We start from the raw sequence: 22,285 nt of genomic DNA, 5'->3' as shown, positions 1-22,285 counted from the left end.
ACCCACCTTCTTGGAAGAAATGACATGTTCCCCAGTTGAGTTTTGATGTAATTACACTTCCTTGTGCATCAGGGATTGTATTACACCAGGAATTTTTTCCCCAAATCACACTGGGCTTAAATACACTGGGAATGAACTGCCTGATATCGGACTCTTTAGAAGTCTTCATCCAGGATGCTGAAGTCAGTCTGAACTGAGTTCTCATTCTCTCTGCCTGACACCTGCAGAGACCCCCTCACATTATGTCGAGTGGAATAAGCCGGGGTCAGAAAGATCAATACTGTTTCTCTCACATATGGAACCTGGATTATATATGGTGTGTGTATGTAGGTCATGAAACTAGAAAAGGGATCTTGAGAGGTGAGGAAGAGATCTTAAGGCAGTGGTTCTCAACCTTCCTAGCGCTGCGACCCTTTAATACAGTTCCTCATGTTGTGGTGACTCCTGACCATAAAATTATTTTCTATGCTACTTCGTAACTGTAATTTTGATACTGTTATGAATCGTAATGTAATATCCGATATGTGATCTGTGATCTGAAGGAGTCGCGACCCACCGGTTGAGAACCACTGTCTTAAGGGAGGGTAGGGGTCATGGGGGGGGGAATGGAACACAGGTATCATGAAAGCAATTAGAGGGAGGGAGCATTTTCAGGGAAGAAAAGCAGCAGCAGCAGGAGTTGGGGGGAGCCGTCAGTTACTTTTCTGTTGCTATGATGAAATACCACAACCAAAAGCAGCTTATGAAAGAAAGAGTTTATTTTGGCTTCCAGTCCAGAGGGAGAAGAGTCCATTACGGTGGGGAGACATGGCAGCAGGCATGGAGGCTGTAGTAGGAAGCTTCGAGATCACCTCTTCAACTGCAAGCAAGAACCAGGAAGAGGGAATGGGAAGAGAAGCAAGCTACAAGCTCTCAAATCCCACCCCCAGTGACGTACTTCCTCCAGCAAGGCCATACCTCCTCATAACCTTCCCAAACATTGCCACCAACTGAGGGCCGAGGGTTCAAATAACTGAGCTTGTGGGGACATTCTCATTTAAACTGCCACAGGGGCACAGAAGGCACTGAAGAGGGCAACTGGGAGGAGGTGAATTAGAACAAAGTGTAATGACACACGGGTGTGAGAATGTCACAGTGAACCCCGTCACTCTGTATGGTGATTTAAAAAGTAAAACAAGCAAAAAGGAATCCAATCTTTTTCCTTTTTGTTTGTTCATAACCTTCTTGGTTATTTAGGAGGTGATCCTTTCTCATCTTTGGAGGAAGAAGCCCAATGGATAACTCCTAGGTAAAAAGCAGGTTTTCCTGTGCTTTTGTTTTTGTTTTTTAAGGTAAGTTCTGGGGCTCAAACTCGGGTCCTCATGCTTTTAAGGCAAGTGTTTAACTGAACTATCTCCTCAGCCTCTTTTTCACGTTTCTCTGCTGGCGTCCTAACCCTTTATGGAACCTTCTCTTGGCATCCCAGTGTGAGCTTTTGCTCAGACTTCAGCTACTTTGTCTACTTAACCCACCTGCTTCTCCAGGGCCTGGTACAGGTTGGTGTACCCAAGAAGACTCTACTATGCATGTTCCAAATATCCTTAAGGCTACTTCAAAGTCTTGGCCTGAAATCTGGAGTGATAGTGTGTAGTCCTACACGCTGGTTGGTCAATAATAAGGGCTAACACTTACAGGCATCTGTTATATCACCTGTTAATCCCGCCAATCAGGAATAAGACCACTACCAGTTTAAAGCCAAATTTGAAGCAAGCATTAATTAAATACTGGCCAGGTGGATGGGCTCTGGGTTCCTGGGAAATGGTCCTGAGTCACGGTCTGCAGTGACTTAAGAAGGAAAACCCATAATTCTTTGCATTTCCCATCAGGTCCAATCAGGGGCAAGCATACATCCTGAGGTACCTCCAGCCTACATCCAATTGGGAGCAAGTGTATATCCTGACATATTTCCTGCCTGTGAAACTCCCACCCACAGGTGATCAAGCGCATCTGGTGCAGATGGGTCAAACAAACTTGTTTAGGGGAGTGAAAACATGTAACTTGTCTTCCATAAACAATGACCTTCAGCATTTCAGGAACTGTCTGGGCTTGGGCAAGGAGCTTGCAGATCAGAGGCATTTTTGTGTCATGGATCTCTAAGGCATAGTAACTAAAACTTAAAATGTAACTTTGTCTCTCATATACCAAGGCTGCAGAGCCAGTGAGCTGTAAAAGCCAGGGTTTGAACAGATGGTGTGCTGTACTTTGGTACATCCTGCTTGGAAAGACTTTGATGTACATGTCTGTCCTCAGTTCATGTTTTACCTTAGAATAAAAACCACTTCAAAATGCTATTTGATCAGCTACCTGAACAACTTGTCTACACCCATAATCACTTCTCTAGTCAATACACTTTAATAACAATGCTTTTTTTAAAAGATTTATTTATTTATTATGTATACAGCATGTATTTCTGCAGGTCAGAAGAGGGCACCAGATCTCATTACAGATGGTTGTGAGCCACCATGTGGTTGCTGGGAATTGAACTCAGGACCTCTGGAAGAGCAGCCAGTGCTCTTAACCTCTGAGCCATCTCTCCAGCCCACAATGCTTTTTTTTTTTTTTTTTTATGGGAAGGAATTTACTTTGAGATGAGAGCTTAATAAATTAAGCAATAGGTCAATGGGAAAAGTTTTGTAAATTATGTTTTCACATTAACATTTAATTTTTTTTCTTTTCTGTAGCTCAATGGAGATATTCCATATTGAACAATAATATGTGAGTATAGAGTACACTGGATTTGAATTTTTAAGTCCAGGACCTGCTAAAAGTTAGCTAAGAGATGTGGGTGGGTCGTTTTACCCCTGTGATTGTATTTTCTATTTGAGTGTGAAGACCTAAGCGCTATGCCTCTGCTAAGACTTGATTCTACCTCCAACAAATGGTGGTGAGTTCTATACACTATCAGAGTGTTCCAGGGGCATTACTTTCCCCGTTATCCACTGGACTTCCTGTCTCCTCCCCCTTCGGTTCTTTCCTCCTCCCTTCCTGTTTGTGTCAACAGCATCAGAACACCACAATCTACACTTCAAATCCCATAGGCATACCGGAATCCTTGCCTCTGCATCAAGTGGGCCACCGGAGGGAAAGCGGTAGGTAGACTAGAAAGACTGGACTCACCCAGCAGTCAGATGAACCGCTTCTGTGTGCGCTTCATTTTTTTATTGCGTTGCTTCCTAGCTTTCCATGTTTCTTGAGGCCCGTGGTGGGAAAAGATGGCCTCTTCTGTCTCTCCATATTATAGATTACATCTTTCATTCAAGAATCCATTTTCGACAGAAGTAGAATTTCTCTGTCCCATTTCCACATTTTTCTTCTTTTCTTTTGAGAAAGACTCTGGTTGGCCCTGTTTGAGTTGAGACCCTATGCTTTGCCAAGCGATGTATCCTGAAGGACAGAGGTGCTAAAGACCGTCCTTGTGGAGGAGGAGGGCAGCCGAAAGGATTGTCGCAGGCTGACAGCACGTTCAGAGTGTCCGCAGTTGCCTTGCAGTAATTCTGAGAACGCTATCTGGTTACCCTCACCAGTGGTGTGCCCATAAATGGCATACTGGGAAGGTTTCCAACAATGAGCTGCCGTCACCTCTGGAAGAGCTGTCCATTTTGGGTCCGCAGTGTGTAGGATGTGCCTGCAGGGGGCGCTCCAGTTTCCTTTATAAAAAGGCTTTGGGCTGTTTTAAGTTCTGTCTAATGCCACAGATTATCAAATGTTGAGCTTAGCTTGAACACATTTAAAGACAAGTGTTGGCAACATAATTATCTTGAGCTTAGGGAAAGTTATTATAAAGATCTCTTTGGGGGAAAAACATAAAACAATAAACTAAACAGAAACAAAAATAAAAGCTGCATTCCACTCTCCCGCCTATATGAACTAGACTGGAGTTTGTTAATCAGTGGGCGCTTTGGGTTGTTGGATCCAATATTTTGTAAGTCAATGAGAACCCTTTGGACTGTTTAGCTTTTAAACAAAAGCTGCTTTTTTGAGTGTGTCCAAGAGAGTGATGTGTTCCTGTTCTACTGTCAAGAGGCTAACCTGTTGGGTAGCTATTAACTGTCCCTAATTATTTTGAGGGTAAGTTGATAGCTTTAAGGATATGTATTCACGTTGAGTCCACTGTGCAAACTCAATATTTAATTTATCATTGTAACTACACATGGCACATCTTCTGATTGAATTTAAAAAGCAAAGCAAAACAAAACAAAAACAACCCAGAAGGACCCAGAAACTCATTTCAAAATTGTTATTTATTTATTTGCTTGTTTGTTTATTTATTCATTCGTTTATTTATTTATTTATTTATTTGGGACGGGGTCTCCCTACATAGCCTAGGCTAGCCTATAGCTCAATGTGTAGTACAGGCTGGTCTCAAATTTGCAATTCTGCCCTGCAAGACTCCTAAGTGCTTTAATAGGAACATATCTATAGCCACTTAAATAAGTTTTTCTATGTATTTGCCTATGCATATATGTGTATGTGTGTCTTTATATGTGTGGTCATGTTGCACATGTATGTGGAAGTCAGAGGTTAATGTTGGTGTTTTCCTCAATTATTCTCCACCTTATTTATTTATTTATTTATTTATTTATTTATTTATTTATTTATTTATTTATTTATTTTTTGGTTTTTCGAGACAGGGTTTCTCTGTGTAGCTTTGCGCCTTTCCTGGGACTCACTTGGTAGCCCAAGCTGGCCTCGAACTCACAGAGATCCACCTGGCTCTGCCTCCCGAGTGCTGGGATTAAAGGCGTGTGCCACCACCGCCCGGCCCCACCTTATTTTTTGAGACAGGTTCTGTCACTGAACCTGGACCTCACTGGTTCAGCTAGACTCCTTGCCAGCAAGCCTCAAGAATCTTCCAGTTTTTTCCTCCCTGCGGGTGTCTGCAATCTTTAAGGGCAGCAGAGAGCCGTAGGAGGCAGGTGGCGAGAAGGCCGTTCAGCACAACAGGACGAGAACTTCAGGAGCCTGACCCTGAGTAGTTTATTTTAGGCATATTTAAACACAGCACAATCTGGTGAAAACTATTCTTGTGATGATTAACTCAATCCCACATGCACAACAAAACATACCTAAACCTCCCCCCACTCCCACTTTTGGTTTTTCTGAGACAGGGATTCTCTGTATATCCCTGGCTGTCCTGGAACTCTCTCTGTAGGCCAGGCTAATTTCAAACTCACAGAGATCTGAGATCTGCCTACCTCTACCTCCTGAGCACTGGGATTAAAGGGGTGCACCACCATACCTAAATCTCTTGGAGGAACAAAATAAGCTAAATACAGATCAGACATGACTACATTAAAACTTTCGTCGAGTACATGACATCTTCCATGAGGATAGGTTCTGCAGACTGAGGGGAAACAAGCTTACAAGAATGAGTCTGGAGGAGGGTCTGGTCCTGGAGACTCTTCAGCCACATAGGTTGTGCAAAGATTACCAGGCTAGAAAATACGTCTGCTCCAGCCTTCTGGGAGGAAAACAGGTTTTCTATTCCTTCCCTTAGAGAACAACCCTGTGTGCTTAACATCTCAGGTTCCCCTAGTGCATGTCTGTGAGCACAAAGACCTCTGTGCCCCCTATACCTCCCCAGCATTAGTATTAGAGACAAGTGCCTCTGCTAAAAAAAAAAAAAAAAAAAAAAAAAAAAAAAAAAGTTTTCTTCCTCACGATTCCATGGTAAATGCTTTACTGGTTTCTCTGCAGCCCCTCGTTTTAGTTTGAAAAATGACATGAACTAAAAGGCAGCTCTCCTTAACACTCCTTCAACTGAGACTGACCTTGACACAAAGTATTAATTACTACTTGTCGTTGTGAATAGAAGATTGAGATACGAGGCTGTAGGAGAGAGAATCATGCCTGCCAGTGGATTCAACTTGAATATGCATTGTTGCAATTATCAACTTACTGATTCCTCGGAATAATTGGGAAGTAATGGGGCTGATTCCAACGTTACAGATAAGGGAACAGCGACGAAAGAAGTGATGAGAATTGGCTCTGTGGGTAAAAAAGTACTTGCTGAGTTCAATCCCCCAACCCTTGTAAAAGCGGAAGGAGGGAAACAGTCCTGAAAGTTTTCCTCTGATTTGCGCATGTGCACTGTGGCGTATGCTTGTCTGCACACACACAATTAATAATAATAATAATAATAATAATAATAATAATAATAATAATAATTTAAAAAGAAGTGACGAGAGACCGCAAAGGTCAGAGCTGCACACTGCTGACTCTCTGGCCTTTGTGTTCCTGTTAGGATCTTTGCTGTGGATGTGAGCTTTTCTTGTTTTTTTGTTTGTTTGTTTGTTTATTTTCCCTATTGCTGTGTTAAAACACCAGGACCAAAAGCAACTTGGGAGAAAAGGGGTTATTGGGCTTACATGTCCCAATCACACTCTGTCACTGAGGGAAGTCAGACCAGGAACACAGGCAGGAACCTGGGGGCAGAAACTGAAGCAGAGGCCATGGAGGAACACTTGCTCTCCATGGCTCACTTAGTTTGAGTATTTTTATACAAACCAGAGCCACCTGACCAGGGGTGGCACGGGCCACCGTGGGCTGAGCCCTTTCATATCAATCACTAATCAAGAAAATGTCTCCCAGGTTTGCCCGCAGGCAGTCTGGTGGAGGCAGTCCCTCAACTGAGATCCCCTCTTCCCAGAGGACCCTAGCTTGCCTCACGCTGACACAGAACTAACCAGCACATTGTGGTTTCTAATTGGATGACTTCTGACAATAAAGTCAAAGATTGGACATACACAGAAATAGTTGATGGACACAGAAATAGTTGGTCTTCCTTGGGTACAAGTTAGATAAATAAATTATCTGGAGTAATCCTGGGCTTCTGTAAGAAGGAAACCATATGTGGATTTTGAATAATCATCAAGAAACACTTACATTTCTTTTATTTTGACATGCTTCACAAGAAGCTCCAAAATAGCAGAGTCCTATGTGTCTTTTACTCAGTTCTCCCTTAATGAGACAATCACACATAACTGTAACACACTGTCACATTTAGAAAGCTGACACTTGTGCAATACTATTAATTCAGAGACTTCATTTGCATTTCTAAAAATGCTTTTAAATGAAGAGAGAGAAGATAATGTATATATAGTATGTATCTTATTTGTCTTTTAAAAGCAAGGGAGAGAGAGAGACAGAGAGAAAGAGAGACAGAGAAAGAGAGACAGAGAGAGAGAGAGAGAGAGAGAGAGAGAGAGAGAGAGAGAGAGACTGATCTTTTATTCATTTTCATATGTCCAGACTACCTCTAGAAAGAAATATGAGAAGGTAGACACAGGGTTTCCTCCAGCGAGAATTGGGCAGCAAGGTGCAGAGGAGATAGATTTTAAATACATGTTATTATGATCCAATTTATTTATGTATTTAAAAGATGAATAAGGCTGTTTTTATATATTCAGACAAATGAATTCTCGATGTATTTTTTTGAGTTAGAATGTGAGATGAGTAAGTGTATAACTCACCCCATTTAAAAAGAGGATGGGTTGAAATTTATGTGTGTCTTTTCTTTCAAGTGCAAATGTCTCTAGAAGAATATGTAAGAACACTGGCCCCGAGACAGAAGTGGGGAGGAGAAAGTCCACTATGTGCCCTTTCATACCTTCTAAACTTAGATCACATGACCTTATTTCTCTTAGGTTCAATGCCCCCTCCCCATTGAAAAAATAATCAGTGCTGGTGACATTGTCCTAAACAAAAGGACTTTGGTCATGTGAGCAGAAAGATTGTTTGGTTCCCAATAAATCTTTCCTTCAGTCCAGGGAGCAGTCTAGTTTGGTAGTTTTTCTGCCCCATCCTTTATAATTTCTGTTTTGACAAAGAAAAGAAAATTGGAGGGGGGTGGAATCCACCTAAGCTCTAAAGTGCTTTCACTTTTCATGTGTTTTTCTCCTAAAATATTTGGCAGGTTTGCAGCTGCTCTCTGGCTAGAGCCCAATTCTTTTTTTAACTCGACAGTTTTGTTGTTTGTCTTATTTCTTATAACTTGTCTCATGGTTTCCTGCCTGGAGTTTTCTGTTCTACTCAAGTGCTCTCTCTCCTGTGATATCTCTCTGTCTCTCTGTCTCTGTCTCTCTCCTTCCTTTCCCCTCCCCCAATAATATGCATGCTCTGACATTTCTGTCTTCTGTTTTCCAAGCCTTCAAAAAAAAAAAAAAATCAGGGACCTGGGAGAAGAGAGGGAGCTGGGGCATCGCTCAGTGGTGAACTTACTTAACTTAGCATGGGGGAAAAATCAGCTCTCAGATCAGCGCATGTCTGTGAAGTTTCCCCTCAACTCTCAGCCCTCTATGACTCTTTTATTTTATTTTATTTTATTTTGAGACAAGGTTTCTCTGTGTAGCCTTGGCTGTCCTGGAACTCGCTCTGTAAACCAGGCTGGCCTCGAACTCACAGAGACCCATCTGCCTCTGCCTCCTGAGTGCTGGGATTAAAGGTGTGCGCCACCACTGCCCGGTTTTCTATGACTCTTCTTTTAGATTCCTATAACAATACATAGTCTGTCCTATACCTGGGCTTTAGTGTTATTAGGAATATGTACACTCTGTCCCCAAACAAATGACCAAATTCTTTTCAACAATGGCCGGGTATGAGAGTTTTCCGAAACTCCTTGTTTCTAATGTAGTCATGTATTTGGCTGATGTCCCAGTGATTCTTTGTTTTATTGAGACAGGGTCTCATGTAGCCCAGGCTGGCCTTGAATCTGCTGTGTAGTATAGCCGAAGATGAACTTGACTCTTGATCCTACTACCTCAGCCTCTTGAGTGGTGGATTACAAGTGTGCCCAGCTGCAATAAAGCTTCCTGTTTGGTTGTTTTTTTTTTCTGTTTTGTTTTGAGTCAAGGTCTCTCTATGTAGCACTGGGTAGTCTATAATTTGATATGTAGAACAGGCTGGCCTTAAATTCACAGAGATCTGTCTGCCTCTTGAATGCTAGGTAGGATTAAAGGTGTGAGCCACCAGGCCTGGCTACAACGAAGAGATTCATCAGTCTCTTCTTTGTTAAAATTTTATTTCATGCACATGCTTACTTGATGTGCTTAACAATTCTAAGCTCCATCCTGGCAGCAAAAAATTGCCACTCAAAAGCACCCTAGCAGAACAAGAGAGATCAACATAAGAATTAAAACTCAGGAAAGCACGTGGTATTCTACTACTGCAGAATTTTTTTTATTTATTCATTTTACACACCAACCACAGATCCCCCTCTCATCCCTCCTCCCTTTCCCTCCCTTAGGCAGAATATTTTTGAGAAACAAGATGCATAAAAAATTTTCCCTTTCTCATTTGGCTCATCTACTTGGCTGCATTTTAGAAACAGGGCACTGTTTTCTTGGTAACCATGGTGAACTAATTAGCTTCTCTGGTGTGTTATCAACGAATTCTCAAGGACCTTATTTTGAGTCAATTGCAGAATTCTATTCAAATCTTGGCACTTCTGATCTTAAGAGTCTTGTTTTCTAAAGCTACATTCTTTTCTCATTGCATTGTACTAACAACAGAATGGATTCTTTGAGGATAATGCAGCGGGGTAGGAGAGGAAGACAGGGAAAGTCAGGGGGACATAGGAAGGGAAAGGAGCTCCTCACTCTGGAGTCCGTCTGAAGTCTCCCCCAGGTGAGCAAAGAATTCCATCACAGTTAACAGGGTTTGTTATGAAGGAGGCCTACCCCGAGACAATATTCCTTTTTTGTAGAACTATTTTCAAATAAGAATGTAGAAACAATGACCACGCTTAAGGCTTAAGCATATATGGCCCTACTCCTTTCCCAGATGTGAACCTGAAGTTTTCTGGGAATCTCACAAAAGCTTACAACTTTGTTGACAGTTATCTTAACTGTATCTTAACTCCCTGTGACACCCTTGTGACCCAGAGCCTTACCTTATCACCTGCAGTCCTAGCCAGTGCACCTTGGGAAATGCCCTGTGAGCTCACCGAGTTCCTTAGCAACCCTTGAGATGTAACTCCAGAAGCCAGCAAAAGTGTCTGTATGGCTACTGTAAGGACACTGAAGTGAACGCTCTTGGGAATTCTACATCTATGCTTTGAGTTCGTTATATGCCATTATTTGTATATTGCATATTCCTTTTTCTTCCTCACTTATGGGGTGTGTGTAACAGGTGAATCTAGTGCCAAGAAAGCTTTCCATAGAAGTTTTAGAATTGGAGAGAAAAAAGTCTGGAAAACTTTGATCCTTGAAACTAGTAAAAGTAAAAAGGCAAAACTACAAAGAATGACAGCTATATGACGTTTGTTACATGTGTGAATCACTGCTGGGTGATGCTACATAACTTACCACTTTGTGGAGGTCAAGGAGTGAGAGACTTAGCTCAGTGACCTGCACTCAGGTAGTCACAGTTTCAGGCTCAGGAGTTGTGTTTACAGTAAATGATGGAGGCAGGTATTGTTCTCTTCTGCACGTGAGGTTAAGTGAATTGACCGTGACCACACAGCTAAGTGAGAGAATCAGGAAGGCACAAACCTTCTGACCTAGTCTCTGTGCCTCATCTTATCTTCATGTTATTATTTCCCCAAAGTTAGTCACATGGAGAATAATTTATTTGCATGCTTCAACTCTAACTAGATGGTAAAACCTTTAAGTGGGGGCTGTACCTTAGTGACCCAGAGCACAAGTTGCTGAAAAGCCTCGCTACTCAATCCTCCAAAATAAATAATAAGTAAAAAATATGACTAACAAGTGCAATGTTAAAATTAGTTAGGTACCTTGTTCTTCGTGAAGTTTCTCCTGATTATTCATCTTACAATGCTAGCTCTCTTTTGAGTCAATTTTCTTTGTTGATTCTGAAAAGAAACAAAGGAAAACTATTTTTTACTTAATCACTATAGTCTTTCAGGGTGTCATTTCTCATCTATCATTGACTATGATATTACAACATATTCAACATTCTCATGTTTGTGAAAACCTTTCGTAAACAGTAACTACTTCCATTCCTCACAGTAATTCTGAAAATTATGCTTATTTTCAGAAGACAGAGTTAGTGTGATCTATAGCCAGCCCAGCGGTCCAGGCCTGCTACTTGGGAAACTAAGAAATAGGATTGCAAATTCAAGGCCAGCTGAGACAGCTTAATAAAGTTTTTTGTCAAAATAAAAAAGGACAAGGGAAGCTGGGTGGTAGTGACCCACACCTTTAATCCCAGCACCCTGGAGGCAGAGGCAGGCGGATCTCTGTGAGTGTGAGACCAGCCTGGTCTACAGAGCAAGTTCCAAGACAGCCAGGGCTACACAGAGAAACTCTGTTTCAAAAAAAAAAAAAAAAAAACCCCGAACAAAACAACAACAATGACAAAAAAGGGACTAGGGCTACAGCACAGCCACAGCACGTTCTTAGCATTCTTGAGGCCATGAGTTCAATCCCCAGTACCCTTCCCCATGTTTCAGTTGCTTTGCTCATTGCTCTGACAAGGGCACATTAAGGACGAAAAGGGTTAGTTGGGGATCGGTTTGAGTGTATAGTCTCTTATGGTCTAGAAATCACAGTGGGAGGAGCATGGACAGCTACTCCTATCTCCTCCCTAGACAGAGCAGAGGTTAATGCTGGTGCTTACCTCTCTTCTTTCTACATAGTCTGGGACCCCAGCCCACGAGATGGTGCTGCCAGTTTCAGGTGAGTCTTAAATCCTCAGTTTCTGGAAACATTCTCCTAGACTCACTCAGAGGTGTTTGTCATAGTGATTCTACATCCAGTCAAGTTGATGACAAAGATTAACCATCACACAAACAAAACAGATTACAGAGTAACCCTTGGCAACTGCCTGGAGGCTTTTGAAAAGAGGAGGGGCAAGGGTAGGACTCTATCAGAAGACTAAGGTTGTCTAGTGTGTTGATTAGATAGTATGGGTGGAGACCACAGGGAAGACCCCTTAGCTTCTGGCTATCATAATCCTCTCTGCTATGAGACCTGAACCTAGAGGACACATCAAGGACAATCGCGTTCTAAACCCTCCTTTAGCAGAAATATCTAAGGGACATAAATGACAAGCTTCAGCCACTCCAGTATTGCCCCCATTCCCAATCTTTTAGTAGAAATCACTGTTGAGGGATGGTAACATGACTTTACGGTTGTCAAGGAGTAAAACTCTTCACTGGGTGAATGGGACAAACTCAGAACTGGGCCATCACCCTTGCCTACCTCTTTCAGCATAACACACAGGTTCTATTGATTTTACCTTCTCACATTTACTCTTCTTTCTAGTCTGATTGACACTGTTTCTTCAAAGCTTCTTGACTTTCTTAGGCAATGTTACGTTTCTTCCATTGTCTATCATATTTGTGTGTAATCTTACTGTCAGACTTTGTATATATATTCACATTTGATTTGAATAAGCTATTTAGTCCCTTCTTAACCACTCAATGATGAAAGAAAAGCACCTCTTTAGAAAGTGATCTTGGGCTGGCTGGGGTTGTAGCTCAATGGTACAGTCCATGCTTAACAAGTGCAAGGCTCCAGATTCCATTCCTGCACTAAAACTAATGAATGAACAAGCAAATAAACACAAAAATATTCTACCATACAGTAAGGCTCAATGAAGGTTTGAGAAAAGATTACCTCAGTTCTATTGGACGGCATTATCAACCAAGCATTTGAATAGAGAGATGAGAAAGTGTCTGTTGAGCTCAGTTAACAAGGAGCTATATAAAGATTTAAAACACTGGGGCTAAATAGTGGCACTCAGATCTTGGCAGTAACTAACAGCTATCTAGTAGTACTTAAGGCCTGCTCAACAGGAGGGAAACAGTGCCTGGTTCCAGAATTCTAGCCAGCTAGGGGCTAGTGAGGTCAAGGATCTTAATGAGAACCTACTACCGCCACTTTACTAAACTCACATAATCCTATCAGCATATAGCCACAGATTAGTGTAGCTCCCAACCCTCACCAAAGAAGCTTGTCTTTGCAACAGACAGGTATATTACAGAAAAGCAGGACTGGTCAAAATGCAGAGACTAACTGGTATGGGATGCCCAGCCTCAGTGGATACATTCACAACACAGCTTCTGCACCTAAGGCTCAGGAAACATTGCAGAAGAGATGGAAAGACAAAGAGCCAGAAGTCGAGAAGTCTGCTCTGAGCATGTACCTCACAGGAATGACAGGAAAGATCCAGCTATGATATCTCAACAATATGGCTGCCTAAATAAGAGCTGAACAATGATAATACCAGTAGACACGCAGATGTAGAATGAGGAATCTCATGGGGCCCCACCTCTAGGCAAAGAACTACAAGCAGCTAAGGGATGTAGAGAGTGGGAGAAATAGTCTTCCCTCAGGGATGAGGCCTCTAGTTGATCATCCCAAGTGGTTAGCACTGAAATCATGTATGTGTAAGCAACACTGAAAGGACTCAGCAGGTTATATTTATATATTTGCGTGTGTGTGTGTGTGTGTGTGTGTGTGTGTGTGTGTGTGTGTGTGTGTAACAGTAACAATTGAAGAGGTCAAACATTTTTAGAGGGCATGGGGGAGTACTGAAGGAGTGGGAGGGAGGAAGGGGCATGGAAGAAAATCATGAAATTATATACTGTATGGTGATTACATTCCACCTTATTTTTTTAATGAAAATAATATTTGCAATTGTAATCATTTTTAGTTCACAGTTCAGTGGCATGAATTACATTCAAGATATGAATTACATTCATGATATTCATTAACTTTTTTTTGCCACTCCCTGATGACTAAGCATTCAAATATATCAGCCTATGGGGGCCATTTTTATTCAACACCACATTCCACTCCCTAGCCCCCACAGGCTTATAGTCATATCATAATGCAAAATGCATTTAGTCCAACTTCAAAGTCCCCAGAGTCCTTTACAGTCTTCACGCTGTTTAAAAGTCCCAAGTCTTTTCTGAGACTTATCTAACAGTAGCCCCTGTAAAATCAAAATCAAATAGCAGATCACATGCTTCCAACATACAATGGCACAGGATATACATGACCACAGGAAGAAAGAGAGCATAGTGAGGAAATGCTGGAGCAAAACAAGAATGAAAACCAGCAGGACAGACTCCAAGTTCTGCACCTCCATGTCTGATTTCAAAGAGCTCTTCAGATCTCCAACTTTCTCCAGCCTTGTTGACTGCATTACACTTCTCTCTTTTGGGCTGGTTCCACTTCCTTGTTCGCAGCTTTCCTTGGTTCATAGCCCTGGCATCTCCAACATCTTGGGGTCTCCAAGGCAATCCAGGCTTCACCTTCACAGCTTTTTTTTTTTTTTTTTTGGTTTTGATTTTCAAGACAGGGTTTCTCTGTGTAGCTTTGGAGCCTGTCCTTCTAACTCACTCTGTAGACCAGGCTGGCCTTGAACTCACAGAGATCCGCCTGCCTCTGTCTCCGAGTGCTAGGATTAAAGGTGTGCGCCACCACCGCCTGGCCACCTTCACAACTCTATGCAGTGGCCTCTCTAGGTTTCCATTCAGCGACACCCCTGACACATGCCTGGCTTTAGCAGCTTTCCTTAGCTGTGGAGGGAAAATCTCCAACCCCTTTCTTGTATCCTTGATTCTAAATCAAGAACCATATGGCTGAGGCTGCCAAATTCTGCTGCTTGCGAGGGCTAGAACATGGCTTTCACTTTCAATCAGATCTGCATCATCTTTTTTTTAAATTAATAATTTATTTTAATTACACTCATGATATTCATTAATTACACTCATGATATTAATAACATTTGTGGTATTCATTGATTACATTCACAGTATTCATTCAATAACTATATTTATAATATGATTTTAATTTTAAAAAGTTAAAAAATAAATAGAATACTGGGGCTGCAGAGATGACTCAGTGGCTGAGTGTATACTGCTCTTGGAGAAGACTTGAGTTTGGTTCCTATCACCCAAAACAGGTGGCTGACATGCACCTGTGACTCTGACACCAGGGGAATCCTATACCTCTGGCCCGAGTAACCGTCAGGACAAGAGTTCATGGCCACACACCCACATACATACAGCCTGCCACGTCATACACATAGGCAAAAAAAAAAAAAAAAAAAAAAAAAAAAAAAAAAAAAAAAAAAGGCTCTCTTAGAGCTTGAGAAATCGAGAAGTTCTAGACCTGAAATCAAACACTCAAATGTGACTGCATCCAGACAGCTACTTTGGAATTCTTGCTAAACATTAGAACCACTCAGGGAACTTCAAATACAAACCAATGGCCTCATCCCCAAACTAATCACGTTTTCTAGGTGTGGATCCCCACCATGAGGTATAGCTTTAAATCTCTTCAAAATGTAATGTTCAGTCAGAGAGGACAACCACAGACCTTCTATATTAAGGAGGACAAGATGTGAGCCTGCGGTGAGCCAGAATATTATGGCTTGTTGAACGCTGGGACGTACAGTAGAGGAGGAAGCCCTCTCACATACAACCAATAGGAGTCACATCTTATTAACTTCTGCTTGCTTGATTGGTGCAATGGAATCTGTTGGGCCAAAGGTCAGGCATGGTGGTACAGCCTTTAATCCTAGCACCAGGGAGGCAGATTTCTGTGAGTTCGAGGCCAGCCTGGACTACACAGAAGGGTTCTAGAACAGCCAAGGTTACACAGTAACACCCTGTCACAACAGACAAATCTGGAACTTAAGTGAAACTTCCCAAATTTTAAAATGTTGGGAAGTGAAAAACAGACCACAGGCCAGGCAATGGTAGTGCACGCCTTTAATCCCAACGCTCTTGGGAGGCAGAGGCAGGAGGATCTCAGAATTCAAGGCCAGCCTGGTCTACAGAGTTCCAAGACAGCCAGGGCTACACAGAGAAATCCTGTCTCGAAAAACCAACAAAACAAAACAACAGAGCATGGGTGCAAAGGTGGAAAAAAACCTGGAGATTGCCCTATTGAGGGTCCATTCTTAACCTTTCAGCAGTCATACCTCTGGCTTTAAGAAACTGGTTCTGGGATGGTAAAGAACTTATCCAAGGTAACCCAAAATAGGAGACCGAATCAGACTTAAACTCTGTCGTTTAGAATTTAATTAAAATCCCTTCTATCCCAAGTAAGTGCCTATTGCATCCCATAGCAACCAGGGAAGCCGTGTTCTAAACAGCGAGACGTTGTCTTTAAAAACAAAACTATCCCTTTTTCCCCAAGAAAAAGCCCAATTCATACTCCAAACTAACAACGTGAACGACAATAGGAGCACGGCGAACCAACAGCGCACGCGCCTCCTATGGGCGACAAGGTGAAGGGCGACGAATTACGGCCTCTGCCGGCGACGCCTCACGACTTCCTGCCGTAAAGGTCGCATGTGGCGCATGCGCAGCTCCTCTCCCTTTCGGAATCTGGACGCGGTTGTCGTTGTGGGGTCTCCTGGTTCCACGGGCCCATCGTCGCCATGGTGAAGCTGAGCAAAGAAGCCAAACAGAGGCTGCAGCAGCTCTTCAAGGGCGGCCAGTTTGCCATCCGCTGGGGCTTTATTCCTCTCGTGATTTACCTGGGTCAGTGGGAGAAACACTCGGAGGAGCCGCAGGGCAGGGGTTAGGGGTTGCTGCGTCTGGGAGTCTCATTTTTGGTCTTTGTGGCTGGGGAGAACAAACCGGGTCATCGTGTTCTCCACGTTTTCTAAAGCTGTCTGGCCGGGCTCGAGAACCCAACTTCGAGTTCCTTCCTTTATATGGGTAGTATTTAACCAGTCACACCCCCTCATATTCCGTACTTACATCTGTAAACTAAAAGCATGACCTTTCAAGATTGATCTTAGGGTTAGATGACTCCCTAAAGAAAGAGTAATAGGCTAGTGTGGCTTTCAGAGCGTTTCTCCTCCTGTAGGTTGGCCTAAATGGAATGAAGCTAGATCAGGTTAAAACGTCACTGCCTCGAAGCGTGATTATGACAGTAGTTGGAAGCCTAAACTTTCTTACTTGTATAATGAAGGATTTGGGTGATTTTTTTTTTTTCTTTTTCAAAAGTTACTGGCCCCCATTTTGCAGGGAAAGAAACCAAGCTATAAAGTTATACCTTCCTTGCCTGAGTGTCCAGACAAATATTTTCACCAAGGGTTGCACACTGGACCTTACCCTGTTCCTGGCTGAGTAGGTTTTTTCATTTTTAATCTTAATTGCCTTTTTCAGGCAATACTTTCAGAAAAGGTGTAGTTTTCCTTTATCATTAAGCTCTCCCTAGTATTCCAGTGTGGTTTGGGACTTGTGACAGTCTCGCATGTTAAGAGTGACTCCTCTAACTGTACAGTGGGAACAACTGTCCTTGCTGCCGAGAAGTCCTGGACGCTGCTCCACATTCCGGTGGAGATTAGAAACCTTGAGCAGCACACATCAGTTGAGACAGCTGTCCTGGAGGATTGAAAGCTGTAGGCTTTTTGTCTACTGGATTTGTAATGTTTTATTTGAAAGTTTTTATTTTTCCCTTTAGGATTTACGAGGGGTGCAGATCCTGGAATGCCTGAGCCATCAGTTTTAAGGTATTGCTCTTGAATATCAAAATTTGAAGGCAGATGCTCATATATTAATTGGTACTGAATCACTGGGAAGCGATGACCCATAATTTCACCAATCACTATGGTCTTTCTTGGGTTGTTGGAAGAAAAATTGTAGACTAGTCAACTTATATTAATTGCTATGTAGCTACTTTGCTTCCCCCATCTTATTTACTAAGTTATCATAATGATACACATTCTAAAACAAATTAGTTTATCGTCTTACTACATGAAAGGGTAACCTTTTATATCATATTCTAATAGAGATATGTAGAATTTTGGTCTTTTCACCTAAAGTTAGAATTGATAAACCATATTTTTCACTTGTAAATTACTTAGGTTTTTAGTATTCTATATAACAATGTAACTTTTTAAAATTGTTGTTATTCTGTGTATGAGTATTTTGCTTGCATGTATGTCTGCATCATGTATGTGCCTGTGACCATGGAGACCAGAAGGAGGTGTCAGATCCTCTAGAATTAGAATTATAGACAGCTGTAAACTTCTATGTAGGTGATGGGAATTTAATCCTGGTCTTCTGGACGAGCAGCTAGTGCTCTTAACTGCTGAGTTATCTCTTTAGCTCCCAAGCATTTTAATGCACATAGATAGCTTTTGTTGATTTTATTTCTTCATGATAAATCCTTGGGATTAGTAAATTGAAGTCTTATCAATACATATAGCTCCAAAAATGCATTGTCCCATTTGTTACCCAAAAACAATCTTGTTGGTATTACATAAGCTATTTGAAAATTTCACGCATAGTGTGCATATTAATGTATATATGTATATGTGTATATATATTTGAATTTTTTAAATGTAGCTACTTGCAAAAATGATATGCACATGTGTGTAAATGCTTTATAAATATTTTTGTAAAAGCAGAGTCAACGGGTAGGTGTGCTCTGGAAGGGCTGGTGCTCCAGTCACTATGATGGGCACCACAGTGGTGCTATGAGAATTCAGCTGTGTTCTGTAGACATCCAGTTATCGTAACAGCTTTCATTTGATATACCAGGCATTCAGTTTCTTCAAACCTTCTTCCAAGTCACTTTTTAAAGAATGATCAGAAGCCGGGCGGTGGTGGTGCATGCCTTTAATCCCAGCACTTGGGAGTCAGAGCCAGGTGGATCTCTGTGAGTTCGAGGCCAGCCTGGTCTACAAAGCGAGTTCCAGGAAAGGCGCAAAGCTATGCAGAGAAACCCTGTCTCGAAAAACCAAAAAAAAAAAAAAAAAAAAAAAAAAAAAGAAAGAAAAAAAGAATGATCAGAAAATACCCTTTTTTTTTTTGGTTTTTCGAGACAGGGTTTCTCCTTGTAACAGTCCTGGCAGTTCTGGAACTCACTTACCAGCTTTGCCTGTGCTGTGTGGTACACATTTTCTCCACTCCTCTGCTTCTTGGTCTCTCTTTTTCAGAAATAATTTTGCTTTTGGAAAGTTCCCACCACATGTGCCCTCGGCTTGACTGGTGTGCAGTTAAAGTTTTTCCTATTAAAATTCTTTATAGATGGTTCTCACTTTTTTATTTCCTCACTTTTTCTTTGGTCTATTATAACACAGCTTCTTTTTCTTGTGTGATTTTATTTTAAGGGAGGAATGACAGTAAGGGGAGTTGAGGCAAAGTCATGTTTGTCCCAAACTGGCCTTGAATTCACTATGTAGACCAGGCTGGCCTTGAACTCAGCTTCCTGTGTGCTAGGATTATAAGGCACCACATGGAATGGCTTCTTAAAATTGCCTTCACAACTCCCCATTAACTTCCCTTTTTCTTAGCTTTGATTCCTTGAACTATGAATTTCACAAGGAGTTTTCCTGTGAAATAGTGAAGTAGCGTGTCTGCTCTTGACTGGCTCACTGATTGCAAGCCAATTATATCTGTAGAGAAACATTCATTTAAGACACAGTACCATAGATGTCACTACTTGGTCAAGCTGTGTGCATATTTTCCAAGTACTGCAAAGTATTAAGCATGTTTCCTCAAGAGGCCATTAAACTTTAAAGGCTGTGGTTCCTCTTTTATAGTTTGGGTATAATACCTCCTAAATTAGGTTGCCATGAGAATTGAGTAACAATATTTTATGTAAATATTAACGCCACTTGTCAGGTAATTTGATCAATAAACTATTAATTGTTTTTTGTTGTTTTTGGTTTTGGAGATGAGGTTTCTCTATAAAACCCTGGCTGTCCTGAAATTTGCTACATAGACCAGGCTGGCCTCGAACTCAGAGAGATCCACCTGCCTCTGCCTGCCGAGTGCTGGGATTAAAGGCATGTGCCACCACCACCTGGCTATCTCCACTTTTTTTTTTTTTTTTTTTTTTAAGAAAACAAACATTTTTTTTTCCCCTAGCTACATGACTGTATGGCAATGCATAATAAGCTATGTCTTTGCTCATGTCAGATAAGCAAAGGCATGTGCTCCTGACATCTGGAATGCTTTTCCCCTCAGTTTCCACCTGATGAAACCTGCTTCTAGAAAACCCCAAACTCAGACGTCTTCTTGCTGAATCTTTCTCCCTTTTCTCCCTGTTGAAACAGGTCACATGTCTGTATTCTTCAGTGTCTGTCATGATCTGCTTGTTGCTCACTTGTACATTCATTTGTCTTATGAGCATGTAGAATAGCTTCTCAACTGTCCTAGCTTCTTAGGTGATTAGGATCGAGAAGTGAGATGGAGCATCCTCTGTTATCCCAGCAAGTTTTGACTTCTCAAAACTGCAGGCTAGATGGAGCAGCTTCCTGTATGCATTTTCATTTCTTCACTCTGTCTTTTCATGTTCTTTCCTTTCTTGTGCAAACAGAAATCTCCCTGTAAAGAATTGAAGGTTGGGGATTTGGTTCAGTCAGTAGAATGCTTGCCTAACATTCAGTCTCTGGCATAAATGGGGCATAGTGGGTTGTATTTGTAATCCGAGTTCCTGGGAAGTGTGGGCAAGAGGATTAAAACTTTAGGGAAAGGCACAAAGCTTCACAGAGAAACCCTGTCTCGAAAAACCAAAAAAACAAACAAACAAACAAAAGAAAACACTTTAGGGTCATCATTAGCTACATAGTAAGTTTGAGGTCAGCCTGGTTAGATGAGACCCTGTCTGGGAAAAAAAATTTTGATTGCTTCTGAAGGGTTGCCCCAGTACTAATTTTATCCACTGTGCTGAGGAGATTGACTAGAAAGATTTTCCTGAGGTGCTTACTTGCCCCCCCCAAAAAAAACAAATGGAACTATATATGTTTTTATTAATATAAAATACACTGTTCATCTGCCATCTTTTTTGACTCAGCATAGCACATTGTATATGGTTGGTTGATAGAAATGCCTTATTCAGAACAAATTATTCTAATGAATCAATAGTACTAGGTTAGTAAAGCCATGTATGGTTTTTTTGTTTTTGTTTTTGTTTTGATTTTTCGAGACAGGGTTTCTCTGTGTAGCTTTGCGCCTTTCCTGGGACTCACTTGGTAGCCCAGGCTGGCCTCGAACTCACAGAGATCCGCCTGCCTCTGCCTCCCGAGTGCTGGGATTAAAGGCGTGCGCCACCACCGCCCAGCTTGGTTTTTGTTTTTTAAGACAGGGTCTCATGTGGCTCAGGCTGGCTTTGAACTCTTGATCCTCCTGCCTCTGCCTCCTGAGTACTAAGACAATAGACTTAATCCATCATACCCAGTTAAAACATGAGTAAGACAAATGTATTAATTAACAGAATCATTATTTCTGTTATCTGTGTCAGGAAGATTGTCTTTTTTCTTTATTTTGGATGTTCATCCATTGAGAAAGAAATCTAAATAAGTGAAGAGTTTGTTTCTGTATCTTAACTGTATGTAAAAATAATTAGATTCAATGGGAGACTTCAGTTCATATCTGATAGATAAAGGTAAATGTATGTTGTGTTTTCTAGGCATAAAACGGCCTAAATGGCCTTTAAAAATAATCTACAGAACCTCATTTCATTAAGTCATGTTTTTAATCAGTAAGATTGAGACATGAAACACATTTCTTTCTTGGATCCCAGTGCCCCTCTTTCCCTTTAACAAATGACATGGCACTTTGTGCCCCTTCATGAATTAAACGTTTTGGGTAGGAATTAGTAAAAGTGGAAATAGTAGCTAATTGATCCTAGGGATGTGGGTAGTTAAGGTTAAGGCTCCAGGTCACATCTCATGTTTGCTTCTCGATCCTGTAACCATTTCAGTGTCAGAATTATGGTAGTTTAGAAGCAGAAATACCAGCTGGAGTGTGGACTTTCCAGAGTCTGACTCATAGAAAGAACTTAGAAAAAGGATTTTTGCTGTTTCATTGATGCTTTATGTAATAATAATACAGTTTGGTCCTTCTAGTTAATGAACATCATTAATCGTTTATCTTTTGATTGACTTCATTTTATATATAAACTGAAAATTTCCTTTGCATTTCTCAAGGTCACCATGTTCAACAGTAACAAAACTGTATTTGTGTGTGTTTGTTGTTTCGTTGCTCATTTTGTCTGATGATGGATTCTCATCCTCTAATCACTGAGTTTGATAGGGAAACATAAACATGAATGTAAGACCTGGTTCTTCAGCTGTGTGTGGAAAGTGTTTGTTCCCATATTTAATTTATTTTTCCTCTTCACAAATGTTTTAGCCTACTTTGGGGATAAAGGACTGTTTGGTCATCTGGATTTGGAAGCAATCCAACATGGAAGGTGTGTACTCTGGCTGGATAAGAAAGACATCGTTTCAACGCATCTGTGGCAGAGTGGAGTCTGTACTGACTTAAGATAGACTGTCAAAATAAATATTTTTAACAATGTTA

The 22,285-nt window shown here is 41.4% G+C and overlaps 1 protein-coding gene and 1 long non-coding RNA gene across 2 annotated transcripts in view; one reads left to right on the top strand and one right to left on the bottom strand.

The window, feature by feature from the left end:
- Positions 1-16,847, bottom strand: part of LOC131906928 (uncharacterized) — a 26,515-nt gene extending 9,668 nt beyond the window's left edge. The window contains exons 1-2 of the long non-coding RNA XR_009378238.1: positions 16,724-16,847; positions 10,772-10,849 (exon numbers count right to left, since the gene is read on the bottom strand). This is a non-coding gene — a long non-coding RNA (uncharacterized LOC131906928). The remainder of the gene's footprint in view (positions 1-10,771; positions 10,850-16,723) is intronic.
- Positions 16,318-22,285, top strand: Tomm7 (translocase of outer mitochondrial membrane 7). Its single transcript, XM_059257796.1, has 3 exons — positions 16,318-16,501; positions 17,433-17,481; positions 22,115-22,285. Exons 1-3 carry the CDS (start codon positions 16,399-16,401, stop codon positions 22,128-22,130), a joined length of 168 nt encoding a protein of 55 aa, XP_059113779.1. The 5' UTR covers positions 16,318-16,398; the 3' UTR covers positions 22,131-22,285.

The sequence above is a fragment of the Peromyscus eremicus genome, chromosome 3 (genome assembly GCF_949786415.1).
Source record: "Peromyscus eremicus chromosome 3, PerEre_H2_v1, whole genome shotgun sequence".
Classification (NCBI taxonomy): domain Eukaryota; kingdom Metazoa; phylum Chordata; class Mammalia; order Rodentia; family Cricetidae; genus Peromyscus; species Peromyscus eremicus.
The sequence above is the reverse complement of the archived record's forward strand: the minus strand, read 5'-3'. Positions and strand labels throughout refer to the sequence as shown.

What these genes read in the sequence shown, in the direction of transcription:
- Tomm7 (XM_059257796.1), top strand. Translation starts at nt 16,399, where the DNA reads ATGGTGAAGCTGAGCAAAGAAGCCAAACAGAGGCTGCAGCAGCTCTTC. An exon ending in TCCTCTCGTGATTTACCTGG is followed by an intron (nt 16,502 to 17,432) that starts GTCAGTGGGAGA and finishes TTTTCCCTTTAG; the next exon opens with GATTTACGAGGGGTGCAGAT.